The sequence below is a fragment of the Peromyscus leucopus genome, chromosome 5 (assembly GCF_004664715.2).
Source record: "Peromyscus leucopus breed LL Stock chromosome 5, UCI_PerLeu_2.1, whole genome shotgun sequence".
NCBI classification, from domain to species: domain Eukaryota; kingdom Metazoa; phylum Chordata; class Mammalia; order Rodentia; family Cricetidae; genus Peromyscus; species Peromyscus leucopus.
In genome coordinates this window covers 8,981,749-9,000,374 of record NC_051067.1, presented here as the reverse complement: position 1 = coordinate 9,000,374, position 18,626 = coordinate 8,981,749, and the positions used below count along the sequence as shown (strand labels likewise).

The window sequence follows — 18,626 nt, the reverse complement described above, 5'->3', positions numbered from 1 at the left end:
AAACAGTCCATATTAAACCTAAATTTTTTCTCAATACAAAAAAGTAAGTCATCTCCCAATGATGCCTTTTACTGATGAACAGAGGTCAACTGAAAGTTGCAATTTGCCTAAGATATACATAGTAAAGAAAGAGAAAAGGGAGCTGAATTGCTTTCTCTTGGTGATTCAATGGTTAAGAGCACACTTGCTGCTCTTGCAGAGCACCTGGATTCACTTCCCAACACTCATACAGTAGCTCAAATCATCTGTATCTCCAGTTCCAAGAGATCCAACCCCCTCTTCTAGTATCAGGCACATACAAGCATGCACTCAGACATATAAAATAAAATATTTAAGAGGTGGGTAGAGAATCAAGTAAGAGTACCTAGCCATGAAGATCACATTACAATTTCAACAGTCTTCCTCTAGGCAAGTCAAATATGTAAGCAGAAATTAACTCTCTAAAAAACTTGCAAAACTTAAAAAATTCAGAACAGGAAACATAGACACCTCTATAGAATTCTCTTTTCCCAATGAAAACACATCAATTCAACTAAAAAATGGAAACATACGTGCAATTTTTCTTTTAGCCAAACACTTGGATCTGTTCGACTGTTTTGTCTTCATTTTCTGCAATCTATTCTCCTCGTTTGCTTCCTGTTGTAAACAAGAGATATGATCAAAGTAAATGACATTAAAAGCAGTAATTTCTCCTGTATTTCCTTTTGGTTAGTAGAAGTCTTTGAATTATCAGTGATTACCAAGATGGTACACATAAGAAAGTCCTTTTTTCAATTTAAAAAAAAAGAACATGCAAGATCTAGAACCAATTAAACCACAAAAATGAAATTGTATAATATACTGACATAATTACTTATCACATACAGAATTACACAAAAACTGGCCAATCTCCAAAATACTAGTAGACATCTACCCAAGATCAGAGACATTTCACTCAGTAAGTGTTTGAATTCAGTATGTATCCATTTATTGTAAATCATTCTTTGGCCACTGGTTGGTGAAAGAAAAAGAAAGTAAAGGAATTCTACAAAATCAAAAGAAAACCAAATATACCAATCCCACTCCACATCAAAACTTAGAAAGTAGCACTTGAGAGAGAGCAGGCACTATGAGTTTGAGGCCAGCCTGGTCTATATAGTGAGTTCCAGGACAGCCAGCGCCATGTAGAGACCCAGTCTTAAAATAGCAACAACAAAAACAAAACAAAAACTTAGTAAGTAGCACTGAAAAACACCAATAATAATCAAGATAACCAAAAAAGAAATAGAGAAAGCAATAAAAAAAATAGGAGAAAGCAGATGAAAAAGAATAGAGGCAAAGATGATATAATATATGATTAATTAGAGATCCTGAAGAGGAAAACAAAATATTAAATTGTAGCCCAAGAAAATTTTCAGGTGGGAGAGGGATGAGGAATCATAAAAGTGTCCACCATTCTCTAAGAAAATGGCCTGAACAATTAATTTCCCAGGCACATCCTACAGTAAATGCTAAGCAAATAAGAGAAAAATTCCTAAAACATTCAGATTGACAGACATAATAACTGACCCTTAAAAAGGAAAGTTAGTAGATATCCTAAAATCAGCTTACAAAAGCAAAAATACAAAAATAAGTAAATCAACAACAAGAAAAACCCCTAAAGGCAGTAAACTAAGGAATTATAAGGCAAAATGTTTAAACAAAAGATTTTGTATCTCATCAAGCAAACATGATAAAATATTTAAGAACTCAGGAAGTGTTCTACTTGTAACAGCTTTTTAACAAATCTAGTAAACAAGCATCATTCAACCAAAAGTGGTTAGAGAAACACTGAGAAAAGAACTGACAGTAAATATTTAATATACTTAATTTTACATCTAAGAATAAAACAAAATTAGGGACAAATACAAAAGGGGCCAGTTAGATGGCTCAGTATGTAAAGTACCTGCCATGTGAGCCTGATGACCTGTGTAGGATCACTGCTGGAGAGATGGCTCAGAGGTTAAGAGCACTGGCAGTTCTTCCCAAGGCAAGTTCAGTTCCCAGCAACCACATGGTGGCTCACAACCATCTATAATGAGATCTGGTGCCCTCTTCTGGCATGCAGGCATACACGCAGGCAGAACACTGTATACCTAGTAAGTAAATCTTTTTTAAAAATTAAAAAAATAAATAAAAGCGGAAAGAACTGACTCCACAAAGCTGTCCTCAAACCCACATACACATTCTATGACATAAGCACTAGTATATGACATAAACACACTAATAAATAATATAAAAGTGTGAATGAGAATTCCTGGAAAGAAGTTGTCTGTAAAGGCTGATATATTGATTAAAATTTGCAATGTTTTGGGTTCTAATTACAATTTATTTTGGGTTATCTTTACCCCTTAAAGACCCATTCTTTGCCTACCTCTGTGTTGGACCTAACATCCTATGGCTAACAGATAAAAACCTTTGGAATGTATTAACTTAACAAAAACTCTAGTTTTCACCAACCAAAAGGCTAAGAACCATCCCATAGCATTTAAGACCTACAATTGAGATTTTTGCTACTTTGCTATAATCACCTACTTATTGTGTCTATCAATGTATTTTTTAAAGTGCCTTGATTTATGACTTTCTTTGTTCTCTTATCATAGAAATGTTATGAAACTGCTACCACACTGTAACCTGGAATTTGGGGTAACCTCAATCTGTGTTCCCAGGCCATGGTCACACATATTTGGCTCCAGAATAAACTATCTCTTATCCTTTTTCAAGTGAGAGTTGTGTTTTTACATTGAAAAAAGAAAAATATATTAATGGTCTACTTTCTAATAATGTAGAAATTATGCTACTATTAAATAAAAAAGCATAAAGTAAAATAAGTCCATCAACTACTACATAGATTGAAAGGAAACGTCAAATAACACCAACCAAAACTGAAAAACCAGATAATAGCCAAAATAAGAAAAGATGGAATTATGAAAAGCACACTATAAGAGTAATCATTAGAACAATATATCAAACAAATTCTATCAGTATTCCCACTGCTACTACAAGCCGTGAGAACAAAAACAGTTGAAAAATGAGATGAAAAGACTTCAGGAAAAATCATTAAAACAATGAAGACAGCAGTTGGAAGGCATAGGCAGACAGATTTCTTTGAGTTCAGAGCGAGCCTGATCTATACTGAAGTTCTAGGCCAGCCAGGTCTGCAAAGTAATAGACCCTGTCTCAAAAACACAAGCAACACATTAAAGAATATATATCATAGGCAAATCATCCTTAGAAAGCACAACATTAAGGCCAAACACTGAGCACAGGTACAAGATTTGGTACTTCATATCATCAGGTACAGAAAAGTATCATAAACGTGAAAGAAACCAGAAGTAGAGATATGGTTTGAATGTGAAATGTGTTCCCATAGGCTCATATGTTTGAATACTTGATTCCCAGATGTGGCCTTGTTTGGGAGGATGGTAGAACCTTTAGGAGCTAGAGTATCACTGCAAGAAGTGGATCACTGGGGGAAGGTCTTGAAGCTTTACAGCCTGCTCTACTTCCTTACTCACATTCTGCTTTCTGAGTGTAGATGTAAACAATAGCTTCCTGCTCCTGCTACCAAGCAACCTTCCTTGCCTGTTGTCATGTCTTCTGCCATGATGGGCTATGACTTTGGAACTGCAAGACAAAATAAACTCTTTCTCCCTTAAGTTGCTTTTGTCTAGGACATTTTATCACAACAGTAAAGCAACTAAGACAGAATCTGGTACTAAGAAGTGAGGCCGTTGCTATAAGCCTGTTCATGTGGTTCTCATTCCTTTGGAACTAGTTTGGGGGTATAAATATGGAAGTGTTTGGAACTTTGGGTTAGAAAAGCCCTTGAGTGCTATAAACAGAGCTTAATGGACCATTCTAATGGGAGCCTGTAAGATACAAGTGCTGAGAAGGGCTGGAGAGATGGCTCAGAGGTCAAGAGCATTGGCTGTTGTTCCAGAGGTCCTGAGTTCAATTCCCAGCAACCACATGGTGGCTCACAACCATCTCTAATGAGATCTGATGCCATCTTCTGGTGTGAAGGCATACATGCAGGCAGAATACTATTTACATAATAAATAAATAAATCTTAAAAAAAATTAAAAAGAATGCTGAGAAAAGCATGAGCAGTGGGGCTCAGCTCATGAGTTTTCAAAGAAAAGCAATGACTATCAGGAACTGGGGTGAAGGTCATTTATGTCACATTTTGACCAGGAATCTTGCTTCATTCTGCCTGCATCCTGAGAACCTGAGTAAAGCTGAATTTAAATAAATAAAGAAATAATAAATTAATTTGTTTGGCAGCAGGAATTTCAAGACAGGATTGTATCTATTACTGAAAACTGTGTTCCAGTGGGACACTAGGAAACGTGTCTTCAGGACAAAATCCATTAGAGGCTGTCTTGTGAAAATCAAATGCATTTAAAGGAAGAAAACCTAAACTGAAGAGATTCCCTGCTCCTCAAAGCAACTACTTAGGAAAGTTTCTTCCAGGTCAGCACTCAAAAGCTGACATAGCTGTACTCCAATGGAGTCAGGCTCCATCTTGAGTAGACAGCAGGACTTGGCAATGCCTTCCATTGGTACTCATTTTGCAAGCATGGAAGAAACAAGACTAAAGAGGTCACAAGGCCATGTATTCCATGTTTTCTGAGAGCAGCTGAAGCCAGACAATGTGTGATAGGGTCAGAGTCCATATAAGGAGACCCTGAGCCATGTATGAAGCTATAAAAGTGAGGCCTAGGTTGAAGTGGAAACCCCAGGATACTGGAGGTACCAGGACCATAGGATGAAGAGAGCTGAAAGAATGGATTGGAGCCAACCCAAGAGAGAATGTATGCTGAAGGCAGGAGAACTAAAACCCAAATTATATCATGACTATGTTATCACCTTTATATGTTAAAAAATGAGGGCATTCCCTGGCCTCTTTTACACCAGAGAACAGAATATTTTCTTGGTTTCTTGGGTACTTTTTGTTTTGAGTACATTAGTTCTGAGGTACTTGAGTTTTATGGAGGTTATTTGTTTTTAGTGTTTAGTTTTGTTTTGTTTTGTTTTGAGACAGGGTCTCTCTGTAGCCCTGGCTACATTCATTATGTATGTACTGGAACTCATTCATTATGTAGACCAGACTAGCATTGAACTCACAGATATATCTGCCCCTGCCTCCCAGTGCTAGGATTAAATGCATGCACCACTACATCTGGTGGTTTTGTGTTTTAAAATGCTAACAATCAGACCTGGGAGGCCATTACTCATGCTAGGCAAATGTTTGACCACTGAGCTATACCCCAGGCAAGACATTTCTTCAAGAAATATTTAAATAAAGCTAAGTATAGTGGCTCATACCTTCAGTCTCTGCACTTGGGAGGCATAATCAGGAAGATCTCTGTTAATTCAAGGCCAGCCTGGTCTACAAAGCAAGTTCTGGGCTGGTCAGGTCTACATAATGAGACTCTGTCTCAAAACACTGAGGAAAAAAGGGGGAAGAGGAAAAACCATTAAAAATAAGACCTGGAGGCTGAGTAACTCAGAAGTTAAGAACACTTACTGCTCTTACAAAGGACCAAAGATTGGTTCCCAACGCCCATATCAGTAGCTCCAGTTCCAGGGGATCTGACACCCTCTGCACTCCACAGGCACTTATATGCATGTGGTACACATACACTCATGCAAGAACACATACACACATAAAATAAATAATTTTTTAAAAAAAGAGAAGAAAAACCTAATGCAGGTGTTTTCTGAGAATGCTAAAAGCTAAGCAACATTGACAGATTTTTAGCATACAAAATTACTGTCCTTCAAAAAAGCACAGAGGTTAAAAATATCATGGCAAGGGTCAGCAAGATGGCTCAGAGGTAAACATGCCTTCCACCAAGCCAGATGATCTGAGTTCAATCCCCACATCCACATGGTAGGAAAGAGGCAACTCCAAAAAGTTGCTCTTTAGCCTCCACAAGCATGCACCCACACACACAAAATAATTAAAATGTAATTTTTAAAAATTTTAATATAATAGCAATTTCAAAGAGTGACAAATAATACCACAGAAATAAGCACAAGTTCTATGGGACCGTGAGATATCAGAAAACTGACCTAGCCTTAGGAGATCTACTATGGAAACCGAAAGAACTGATGCCCAAGCAGAAAAACAGCTGAAAAGCACAGTAAGGAATACAAAGGTCAGTAGAAATATGGAATAATTCATAATAATTTTCAACTGACAAAGCCAAAAAGTTGTTTTTCCTAATATCAACTGCTTCTTAATATTCTAAAACAGTAGTTTAAAGTATTTTTTTTTAATGCAAAAAAAGCTAAATTGGGGTGGGGGAAGATGGCTCAGTGGCTGAAAGCACTTCTTGTTCTTCTCCAGGTCAGTTCTCGGCACCCATGGTGGCTCACAACAGCCAGCTCCAGGGATCTAATGCTCTCTCCTAGCTTCCTCAGGTACCTTAACTCACATGGTATACATTTACAGAAATACAAGGAAAAGGGCCACAGGAGCATGGAAATCAGAGCAGTGTCTTGCTCAGCCATCATGAGAAGCTTCCTTCTACAGTAGATGGGAATAAAAACAGAGACTCACAACGGGATACTGTGTAGAAAGCAAAAGACCTTGAAACACCTAGTCCTAAAGGGGTATCTCATCAAATCCCTCCCCTCAGAGTTCAAGGAACCCCCGCCAAAGAAGAGGAGGAAAAATTTTAAGAGCCAGAGGAGGTGGAGGACACCAAGAAAACAAAACCTTTCAAACACAACAGGACTACTGCACATATGAACTCACAAACTGTGACAGCACACAAAGGCCTGCACAGGTCTAGCCAGTTGGGGTCCCAGTGCTGAGAGGAGAAGTGGACACAAGTGTTCATCCCTAATCCAGATGCCATCTCCAATTGATAACCACTCACACAGGAAAAGTTACTTTTCTCAACCGAGTCTCATTGGGTATACAAACCACTCTTAAGCACAGACTCCATGCCCAGCAGTAGAAAACTAACACAAAACAAACTCAATGGCATTTTTGGAGATTCTCTGTCTCATAATGCTTTGTCAGGAACTATTTTTCTTTTTTCCTTACAGGTCTTTTGGGCACATATTACGGTTTTCATGTTGTATTTTTATGGATCTCTGTGTGAACTTGTGTGTCTCAGCATCTATACATGTTTCTTGGGATTTTTCTTTGGTTCTTTTTCTTCTGTTTGTTTTGCCCTATTCAGGTTTGTTTGTTTTTATTTTATCTTATTATTTTTCAGATGCCAGTTTGTATTCTAATGAGAGACAGAAAGAGTATGGATTTGAGTGAGTGGGGAATTGAGGAGGAGCCAGGAGGAGCTGGGAGATGGAAAACCACAAACAAAATATATTGTATGAAAAAGATCTATTTTCAATTAAAAAAAAATTAAAATTTAAAAAAAAAACTAAGAAAAGTAAAACAAACACAGCAGTGAGTAAGAAGGGAAAACAACAGGAGAGGAACACACTAAAATAGGAAAGTTTCTGCAGTGATGAGTCTAAGATGTTCATGTATGCCTTCCATGCATGTGAATGGGCATACACACATATCCCATATTCCTCCCCCCCACCCCCCCACCCCCACACACAGACACAGACACACACCTAAATAAATAGTGGCAATAAGTAAAGTGAAATGTAGTGAGGGACAACAAGGCAGAAGAGATATTTTAGTCTATTACAAAAATCTCCGTAACAGGTGAACAGGCAAAGAAATGGAAATGGAAACAGATCTGAGTATCACTTAAAAAGTAAAACCTAAAGCATGTGGTGAACAATTAGGGGTAAAAGATGAAAAAATAAGTCAAAGGTGAATATGAAACTTATAGTCAGAGAAAAATGAAAGATGTAAGACACAATGACTTGGTTCCTCATGCACTGGATCTGACCTAATAGGCAGGTAAAAAAAGAGAGAGAGAGAGAGAGAGAAATGGTAAATAAAGGAGAAGGTTTAAAATCCAAGAAAATCTCTCTCCTAGAAGCCTTTCCACAAGAATGTCAATTTCTTGGCTCAGTCAGTAGTGTGCTTCCCTAGCATGTAACAAAGTCTGAGTTCCATCCCAAGCAGCATTCACATTTTCTTTTACTTTCCAAACACACAAAAATGACACTTTATTTTATTTAATTTACTCTAACAGGTCTAAAATATCATATTGGGTTAACATATTACAAAAAGGAAAACTATAATCCATCCCTAGCATGGCTACTTTCTTTTAAATAACCTATAATTCCACTTAGAAATCAAAAGAAAATCAAGTGAAAACTGCACAAAGTCAGTCAGCTAGTGTGAGGGTAGAGTCAAAGCAAACCCTTGTGGGTAAAGAGGCCTAGCCTAAGACCTACATCCCCATGTCAAACACCAACCTCTCCATCACTATCAGAGATCACTATGAGTAGGTCCTCCAGTCTACGCTTCTTCTTTACACTGACACAACTGCTGGCTTCTGGATCCTTCTTCTCCAAGTTCTGGCTTTCAGAGACTTCTTTAATTTTTTTCTTTCTTCGTGGCATCTTTTTGTCTGAAACACAGTTCAATAATTTACTCAAAGTACATGTTTCTCATCTAGAGGCTATTCAATTTGATCAAATAAAAGCAAATGACAGCCATTTTAGGGAAATAAATGTAGACTTTAGAACTTTTCTACTATTCATTAAATTTCTTCTGTAAAGGAATATATACATGTATGCATATACATATGTAGCATGAATTCTAATTGGTCTTAATAATAACAACCCCGGAGTCAGATATCAAGGGTGAAAAAGCTGAAAGATCTGAGTGAGAAGTAAAGCAGCCAGCCACTAGAAAGACTTCTTACCTCTCGGAATCCTCAGACTGAAAAGGGGGTGAGCTCCTCTCTCCACCCAGCCATATCACTTCCTGTCTCCACCTCCCTAGTGCTGGGATTAAAGGCACTGAGCCTCTACTGCCTGGCTGTTTCTCTTTTAGACTGGGTCAATCCCAGGGTGGACTTGAACTCCTGATCTTCCTGCTTCTTCCTCCCAAGTGCTGGGGTTAAAGGTGTGTGCCACCACTGCCTGGCCTCTATGGTTAACTAATAGCTAGCTCCACACTCTGATTTCCAGGCAAGCTTTATTTGTTAGAGCACAGAGTATCACCACATATCTACACAGGTGATGAGCATATGTATTTGTCCATATAAACACATACAAATAAATCTAATCTCTCTAGTGAAATGTTAATAGCATAAAAACAATTTATCTTGTTTCCTTACATATTAATTTACACAACTGATTTCCTCAAGTATACAGTAACAATTTACCCAAAAGATCTTTTTCAAAAATACTAATACTCAGGGGCTGGAGAGGTGGCTCAGAGGTTAAGAGCACTGGCTGCTCTTCCAAAGGTTCTGAGTTCAAGTCCCAGCAACCACATGGTGGCTCACAACCATCTGTAATGAGATCTGGTGCCCCCTTCTGGCCTGCAGGCATACTGTATACATAATAAAAAAAATAATTTAAAAAAAAAATACTAATACTCTTAACCAGGCGCAGTGGCTCCCAGAACATCAGGAAGCAGAGACAGGAAGATCACAAGGAAGAAGCTAACCCAGACAATATTAGTCTCAAAAATTTAACAATAAAAACCTCAATACTGCAATTTGATAAGGGAATCCCCCAAAATCCCATAGCTAATATTTATATATTTATGTAATAATTTAGGTAGCAATATATTTAAAGGTAAAATATTGAATTATTTCTCAAGACAAAGAACAAGGCAAACATGTCTGCTTTGGCTGTGTCATGTGCCTATAATACCAGCTTATTTGCAGGCTAAAGCAGGATTGTAAGGTGGAAATAATACTGAACAAAATAGTGAGATCATGCCTCAGAAAAAGAAGAAAAAAAAAACTGCTTGCTTTCATCACCAAAGATTATACTGGAGGTTCTAGGCAGGTTAATTAAAGTGCCTGGAAGACCAGAAGATGGCAGCCCTTGGAACTAGAGTTACAGGCAGTTCTAAGTCACCAGGTGGGTGCAGGGAATTTAACCAGTGTCCTCTGGAAGAGCAATCAATGCTCTTAACCACTGACAAACCTTTCCATCCCCAATTCTAATTTTTTTAAAGATTTATTTAAGTTTATGTATTAGAGTGTTTTGCCTACATGTATTATGTGTACCACTTGTGTACCTGTTGCCTTCAGAGGACAGAAGAGGGTGCTAGGTCCTCTGGAACTGGAGTTAGGCACAGGTGTTGAAAACCAAAGTCCTCTATAAGACCAGTAAGTGCTTTTATTTATTTTTTTTTTTTTATTTTTTATTTATTTTTTATTTATTTATTTTTTTTTTTTTTTTTTTTTTTTTGGTTTTTCGAGACAGGGTTTCTCTGTGTAGCTTTGCGCCTTTCCTGGAGCTCACTTGGTAGCCCAGGCTGGCCTCGAACTCACAGAGATCCGCCTGGCTCTGCCTCCCGAGTGCTGGGATTAAAGGCGTGCGCCACCAACGCCCAGCTTCTGTAAGTGCTTTTAATTGCTGAGCCATCTCTCTATACCAGTGGTTCTCGACCTTCCTAATGCTGTGACCATTAGGTTCCTCATGTCCTAGTGGCCCCCAACCATAAAATTATTTTTATTGCTACTTCATAACTGTAATTTTGCTACTGTTGTGAATCACAATGTAAATAAATTCAGGATATAATATGTAACCCTGTGAAATGGTCTGTTGACCTCAAAGGTGTCAAGATCCAAAGGTTGAAAACCAACACTGTATACCCTAAATTCTACTTCTAAAAGCATAAAAAATAATAAAATCCTAGCCAGTAGCAGTGGCACATGCCTTTAATACCAGTACTTGGGAGACAGAGACAAGTGGATCTCTGAGTTCAAGACCAACCTGGTCCAGCCTGGTCTACAGAGCAAGTTCCAGGACAGCCAGGGCTACAAAGAAAAACTCTGTCTCAAAAAATCAAAATAATAATAATAATATCCTTATGAATAAAGAAGTATATAAAGAAACAAAGAGGTACATAAAATTTAGAACTAAAAATTTTACAGTATTCCTTAAAAGAAGGTAGAAATTAAACCCAGTGGAAGGTGTGTGTGTGTGTATGTGTGTGTGTGTGTGTGTGTGTTCATACCCACGTATGTCCACACACAGGCAAAAATAAGATTTCAAACACACCTTGAGCAATCATAGTTATCATTGACAGAATCAATAGACAAACCTCTAGGTATCTCATATCTATTACAGAGGTTATTCCTCCCAAGAATTCTTACACTGTCTTAACACGTTAGGAAACAGTTAAAAAAAAAAAAAAAAAAGTAGCTGGCAAGTGGCTGTGCTGGGAAATGACAGACGATGCATCTGATTCCAAAACTAGACTTTCTCTGACTCAACTACAAAGCACTGTCTCTCTCTCTCTCTCTCATAACAAAACAAAAACTCTAAACGTTGGGCTCACTTTTTCCTCGGCATTGCCCGTGTCTGATACAGACTAAAGTGCCATTAGACAGGAGTCAAGGGGACCAGAGTCACACCAGCTCCATCACTGAGGCGGCAATGCTCGGGTCTCACAGGGTTCTGATGCACAGCCTGTCACAGTCCGCGGGAAACGCTCCAGCTCTACTGGCGACGTTAAGTGATAGATGACAGACTTCCTGGGAGACGACGGCAGGAGGGTGGCGAGTTAGAGGCCATCTTGAACCTAGAGTTCAAGGCCAGGCAGGGCTACTACCCAGAGAGACCCGGTGGGGACGGTGTCTCAGGCGAAGAACCAGTGAGTCAACTGTCACTCGACAACCAAAGTCACGTGGGGGGAGGCTGTGGCCCTAGACGCCTGTCCGGAGAGTCCGTTAGCCGGAAAGCAAAAGAGGGCGCCCGGGAGGCCGCAGGCCGCCCTCAGGGGAGGGGGACACCAGGGGCTCCAGGCCGCGAGCGCGACCCCGCGTCGGCCCCCGCCCGGCCGAGCGGCCTACTTGTTACGAGGCGCGCTCAGACCGCGCGGCCGCCGCTGGGCAGAGTGAAAGGCAGGCGCGGACCTGACGGCCGCAGCGTGCAATGCATACTCACCGCAGCGCTGGCAGCTCCGCCGAGCGCCTCCTGAACACTGGGGGTCGCGAGCCGCGGCAACTCCTCAAAGTGAGGAACCCGCCAGGCGGCGCGAACCGGCGGGGGCGGGGCCGGGGGCGGGGCCGGACGGGGGCGCGCAGGCGCAGGCGCGGGGCAGTGTGGGCCGAGCTAACCATCGGGAATGGCCGCGGCCCTTCAAAGAGCTTTGGCTAGAACTTAGCCATGGTTTGAGGAAAACCAAGCAAAGTTAGTCCCCAAATACTTATAGTAAACCCTTCGAAATCAGCTATGCTACATCGAGCCACTTCTGGTACTTTATTTTCATGAATTCTGACTTACACTGACATTAAATGTTCACATGACTACTTAGAAACTTTCAGTTGATAAATTAATGTCTGATCATCTCAGTGATCAACTCAGCTAGGGCACGTAGCAATTAGATCGGGCCACTTCTGAGGATGATTTGATGTGATGAAATTTAAAATATGCACTTTGATGACAATATCATTTGTAGAAAAACACAGAGATGAGGCTGGAAAGATGGCATAGTGGTTAAGAGAATGAACTGCTCTGGCAGAGAGCCTAAGTTTGGTTCCTAGAGCCCACATAGAGTGGCTCACAACTGCATATAACTCCAGCTCCCAGGGATCCAATGCCTTCTAACCTCTGAGTCTGGCATATGTACATATACACAGATATAAAAATAAATCTTAAAACTACTGAAAGTTCTACAAGCATAAGGTATATTCCACGTAACCCATTTCCTTGAAATAAAAATTGCAAAAGCAGAAACATCTAATACAACAAAGATGAATAAAACATGAAATATTTATACAATAAAATTCTACAGTTAAAACTCAATGGGCAGTGGTGGTACACGCCTTTAATCCCAGCACTCTGGAGGCAGAGGCAAGCAGATCTCTGTGAGTTCGAGGCCAGCCTGGTCTACAAAGCGAGATCCAGGACAGGCACCAAAACTATACAGAGAAACCCTGTCTCCAAAAAACAACAACAACAACAAAAAAAAAAAAACCCAAAAAACTCAACTGGGTCCTATGTAACATTTGATAGCTCCTAACAAATCTTACTGAAGCCAGGCCTTTAATCTCAGAACTCAGAAGGCCTTGGCAGCCAGGACTATATTTCTCCCCCCAAAAAGGGGTGGAGGGGAGGAGGAGTAGTCTTACTGAAATAACAGCCAGCCAATAAATAGGAACAAATCTTGAATGATCTGCATAAACTTACAGAAAACAGATAAACTGTATAAATAGCTCAGTTTGTGGGAAACTATTAAAATCATATTTTAATGGGTAGATGGGTACACATCGTGGTAATAATAAAGAGGCAGTGGTAATAAACAGGACTTCAGAGAGATGTCACGACCAGGACTGATAACACACACCTACAATCCAAGCACTCACGAAGCTGAGATGGAGGACTGCCACAGGTTTGAAACAGCCTGAGCTACACAGAAAGTAATAAGCCAACCAGGGCTGCATTCCAAGACCCTGTCTCAAAAACAGTAATGATAATAATAACCAAGTAACAAGTTGTCAACAGTCGGGTAGCAGAACACAGGAACATTATTCTTGGTACTTTTCTGTAACATTTAAATTCAAGAATATCTTTGCTCTATCCCCCAGATCACTGACTTCTAAACCATTCTTCCAAAGCCAGCTCAAGTATTTATAACCTGTTCATTTCTCCTATTGCTTCCTCAGCTGCTGAGGTAGTGTGTCCCTTGATATGCCGTAATTATTTACCACATGTGTCTATGCCTTCCATAAGACTGTGAGCTACCTTACAACACTGCCCACAGAGGCAGCAAGATGGTTCAGCAGGTAAAGGCGCTTGCTACCAAATCTGACAACCTGCAAGTAGTCCTCTCATCTCTAGACACATGGCATGGCATATATACACACAAATACACAAAATAAATAAAGATACAAAAAGTTAAAAATATTGCCCATGTAACCTCAGCAGGTAGCAAAGGGGCCTGGCCAAAAGCAAACACTCGAGAGGAGGGGAGGGGAGGGGAGGAGAGGAGAGGAGAGGGGAAGAGAGGAGAGGGGAGGGGAAGGAAGGGGAGGGGAGGGGAAGGGAGGGGAGAGGAGAGGAGCAGGTATCACAGAAGGCCTCACAACAGCAATTCATGGAATATACAGCACAGTATAAACAGCGAAAGAAACCCTGCCGAAACAAGGTGGAATTGAGAAGGTCAGTTGTCATCTGACCTCCACCATGGCACAAACATGCCCTACTCACATACACATCACACGTGAGCATCCAGTTTAAAGACTATGGTTTGCATGCAGAGCACTAAGACTGCATTCTCGGATAGGATATCCCTGTGTAGCCCAGGATGGTCTGCACATACTTTGCAGCACCTTATTACCAGAGGAAGTAAGAAAATGCAGTCCAGCCTCACTATCAGCAGCATGAGGAATTCCCATTCTCCCCTAGGGGCCTCCAGTCAGGAAACGTCAAGTTCTTGACCATGCATTTCAGAAAAGGATTCCAGGATGAAGCCCAGCATAGAGGCACACACATGTAAAATAGAGGAAACAGGAGCTTAAGGTCATCCTCAGCTATAACAAATTCAAAGGCAACCTTCAGACTTTGAGACTGTCTCATAAATAAATAAGTAAACAAACAAACAATGAATTTCAGGAGCCAGAGAAAAGCAAGGTTTGTGAGCTTATAAAACAGTGACCAGGCATAGTGGCACACACCTTTAATGTCAGCACTCAGGGGGCAGAGGCAAGCGGATCTCTTTGAGTTTAAGGCCAGTTCAGTATGCATAGTGAGTTCCAGGACAGCCAGGGCTCGAGAGAGACTCTGTCCAATGAAAATAAAAAAAGACAAAGAAAGAATCATGGATAGAATTCTAGGGTCAACCCCAAGTCAGCTCTGCAAAACTCCAGACCTATGTATGTTCACTTGCTTATTGAATGTTGCACTTAAAGTCTAATAAGCCTCTCCAGCATTAACTGTCAAGATCGAAATAAAGTAAAACAAATACATCCATTTAAAATATTTTTTAAAAATAAAATTTAAGTAAAGTGCATTTACTTAGATTTTAGGTATGAGAAAGAGTTAAACTCAATGTCACAAATATTTTGGCCGTAAGAAAACATAGACTGGTTTTTATTTTAATTACATTATATTTATTTTAATTAAATTATATATTTAATTAAACATGTACATGTATGTGTGTACATGTTTGGGCCTGCATGTGAGATGATGGGCTTGTGGAGGTCAGAGGACAATTTGCAGGAGTCAGTCCCATCTGTCTGAAGCAGGCATGAATAGGAGATGATTTAGCTTAGGACCCTATTTGAGTTTGGATTATAAATATACATATAATACATCTTGTAACAATGCACTTGACACCCAGCTCCTTCACCTCTATGTACTATGCACACATGTCCCTCTCCAAACAATAGACCTAGCAAGCTAAAAACCTCAACCCCCAGACTGCATCAGGCTACAAATACTCCCATCTCTGAACAGGGGTTTCTCCACTCCTAATAACAATCAAATTTAGACAGTTTCTATTTAAGTGTGTGCCCAATGTATTCAGATATGAAGAACAGAAGGGCCAACCTGGCCTGAACTGGTTTTGGATGATGTGTAGCAAAGCAAAAGATCTAGAAAAGTTTTAAGGAGAATCCCCTATTTACCATCTTATGCCTATGCATAGCTGTGTGTGCATATTTCTAAAATCAAATACATTATAGGAAGAGACATGTGCACTAGGAAATGTCAATATATGACCTAATCTGTCAATCACAGTAGAGAACCACCTGAACTACACCCCTTAGTAACCAGTCCCACCTTCCTTTAGACCCAATAAAAACAGACCCCAAGGTGCAACCTGGGCCTGTGGATTCCCCCTCAGGTGACCTGCTGCAAATTGTAACCATTTTCTAGAGGGATACTCCATAAAATGTATTGCTTTGCTCTAAATAAAGTTATCTTGCTTCTTTTGCAAATCTTTGTGAGCCCTTACCTATGGGATTGAGTGAGAAATGTCTTCCATAGGCTCACAATTGGTCCCTAGTTGGTGGTGCTCTTCAGGAAGATAGTGGGTGGAGCCTTGATGGAGGAAGTACACCACTCAGGGTGGGCTTTGAGAGTTACAACCTTGCTGCACTTCCAGTTCCCACTCTCTGCTTCTGCATGTGGCGTGATCTCTAAGTTTCCTGGTCTGGCTGGTCACTTTCACCATGCCTCCTTCCCATTGTGCACTCTCCCTCCAGAAATGGAAGCCAAAATACACTCTTCCTTTCATAAGTCAATTTTAGTCTAGTCTTGGTATTTTATCACAGCCACGGAAAAGTCCCATCTTATTCAATTATTTGAGTAAGAGGTCATAAACATAGAAACACTCAACATTGACCCTGCCCACCCAACTCCAACTACTAGTAACACTTATACCACATGAGAGTCCCAGGGATCAAACTCAGGTTGTCAGACTTGGTAGCAAGCACCTTTAACAGGCTAAGCCAGCCAGCCCTTTTCTGGTTTTATGAGTCAGTGACTCATGTATCTCAAATTGGCCTTGGACTCTTATCTCACAAATTGTGGGATTACAGGCCTGCCCCACCACAAACAGCTTAGTTTGTTGTTTTTCTTTCTTTTTCTTTCTTTCTTTCTTTTAAGATTTATTTATTTATTTTCTATACAGTATTCTGCCTACATGCTTGCATGCCAGTAGAGGGCACCAGATCTCATTACAGATGGTTGTGAGTCACCATGTGGTTGCTGGGAATTGAACTCAGGACCTCTGGAAGAACAGCCAGTGCTCTTAACTGCTGAGCTATCTCTCCAGGCCAGTTTGTTGTTTCTAACATCTTCCTTTGAAAGGTCTTTAGGAAGGAAGCACTATCTCTGTAAGCAACTTTGGCACCTTTGGTTATCTTGAAATTTCAACTCTCAGCAGGAAAAGCAAACTAGATCCCTGATCAGGGGCAACTGTCACTCCTTAATTCTCTGCCTTTTTATCATGCCTCAAAATGATACCTAAATAGAGGCACAGTAGTGCACACCTTTAGTCTCAGCACTCAGGAGGCAGAAGCAGATGGATCTTTGTGAGTTCGAGGCCACTCTGGTCTACAGAGCTCCAGGATAGTCAAGGCTACATAGAGGGACCTTGCCTCAAATAATAATAAGATACCGAATATTACAATAATATAATTCCAGTCTGTGCCCTACTTTACTCCATCATCATGTAAATCAGTGATTTTTCACATTTGGACTGGTTTTCTTGCCTTGAGAGATTCTGTTTTACAAGCAGCTTTTGACTCTATTTTGAGGGTATATGATTGTACTCCTCAGTGGACCCAAAGCATTATCTATTCAGCACCACTCATCAGCACAGACTGATAAATGACTTAGTCCAGGGAATACAAAGAATGCTACCCTATAAATTTATTGGGGGTGAACTGAGACTAAGGATAGATGGTTGTATTAATATATTTTTTCTTTCTTTTTCTTTTTGATTTTTTGAGACAGGGTTTCTCTCCGGCCATGCTGGAACTCACTTTGTAGACTAGGCTGGCCTCAAACTCAGAGATTCACCTGCCTCTGACTCCCGAGTGCTGGGACTAAAGGCATGCACCACCACTGCCCAGGAAAGGTGTATTAAAATCTTATCAGGAAAAAACGAGCCCAAGAACTTTGATCAGACATGGCAGACCAAGGAAGAAGGTCTAACTCCCTCATCTGGACCCTACAGAGTGACTAACACTGAGATGGCAATGGCCTCCACACTGCCCTCAAATACGTCATGGCAATCCTCCTGCCTCAGCCTCCAGAATGATGGGATCACAGGTATGCACCACCCTACTTGTTGACTGTTTGGGTTTTTGTTTGTTTTGTTGAGGGATGATCCGTTGTAGGAGAGGCTGGCCTTGAACTCCTGGTTATCTGCATCAACCTCCGGAGGACTTAGCACCTTTCTTCGAAGTCTCTTTATGCAGCCCAGGATAGGCTCAAATTTGCATTTCTCTAGCTTTAATCTCGAAAATTTAAGGATTACAAACACGAGCTACTGACAAGCTTCTTTTAAGAAAGGGCCCCAGATTGCCCAGGCTGGCCTCGAACTCCCATGCGCTGAGACAAAGGGCCTGTACCATCACGTCGGCTTTTTTCGTTTGTTTTTTGAGACAGGGTTTCTCTGTGTAGCCCTGGTTGTTTTGGAACTCACAAACATCCGCCAGCCTCTGCTTCCCAAGTGCTGGCATGAAAGGTGTGCGCCACCTCGCCGGGCCATCACGTCTGCTTTAACGAACTTCTAAGTAAAACATCTTTAGAATCTGGGCTTAGGTTCCCTACCGAAGAAATGGGTGACATTTTCCCACATATAACAAAAACAAATGAGAAGTGTCAGTCAGTAGCTCACCGTGAGCAAAGACGAGAGCCCTGAGCTTACACCTGCCTGGAACGAAGAGGCCTTGACGTAGTCGTCACCGTCCACCGTGTTTCCCACACACAGAACCCCAAAAGCGTTCCAGAGGAACCAAAACAAAATGAGCCTCAGGACTCCGCCCCAACGGGGCCTGCAGAGCCCGAACCTCGCG

The 18,626-nt window shown here is 40.7% G+C and overlaps 1 protein-coding gene across 9 annotated transcripts in view; it reads right to left on the bottom strand.

Moving 5' to 3' along the window:
• The window catches only part of Uimc1 (ubiquitin interaction motif containing 1), an 89,660-nt gene extending 71,066 nt beyond the window's left edge, over positions 1–18,594 (bottom strand). For 2 of the 9 annotated variants that reach the window (XM_028863713.2, XM_037205707.1), the window contains exons 1-3: positions 18,449–18,594; positions 8,380–8,534; positions 552–636 (exon numbers count right to left, since the gene is read on the bottom strand). In XM_028863713.2, coding sequence (XP_028719546.1) covers positions 552–636; positions 8,380–8,526 — 232 coding nt within the window. In that variant the 5' untranslated portion in view covers positions 8,527–8,534; positions 18,449–18,594. Of the gene's footprint in view, positions 1–551; positions 637–1,924; positions 1,952–8,379; positions 8,535–11,434; positions 11,799–12,042; positions 12,156–18,448 lie in introns of those variants that run through there. The other 7 variants (XM_028863728.2, XM_028863721.2, XM_028863717.2 and 4 more) reach the window with 7 other exon arrangements.
• Positions 18,595–18,626: the final 32 nt, after the last annotated feature.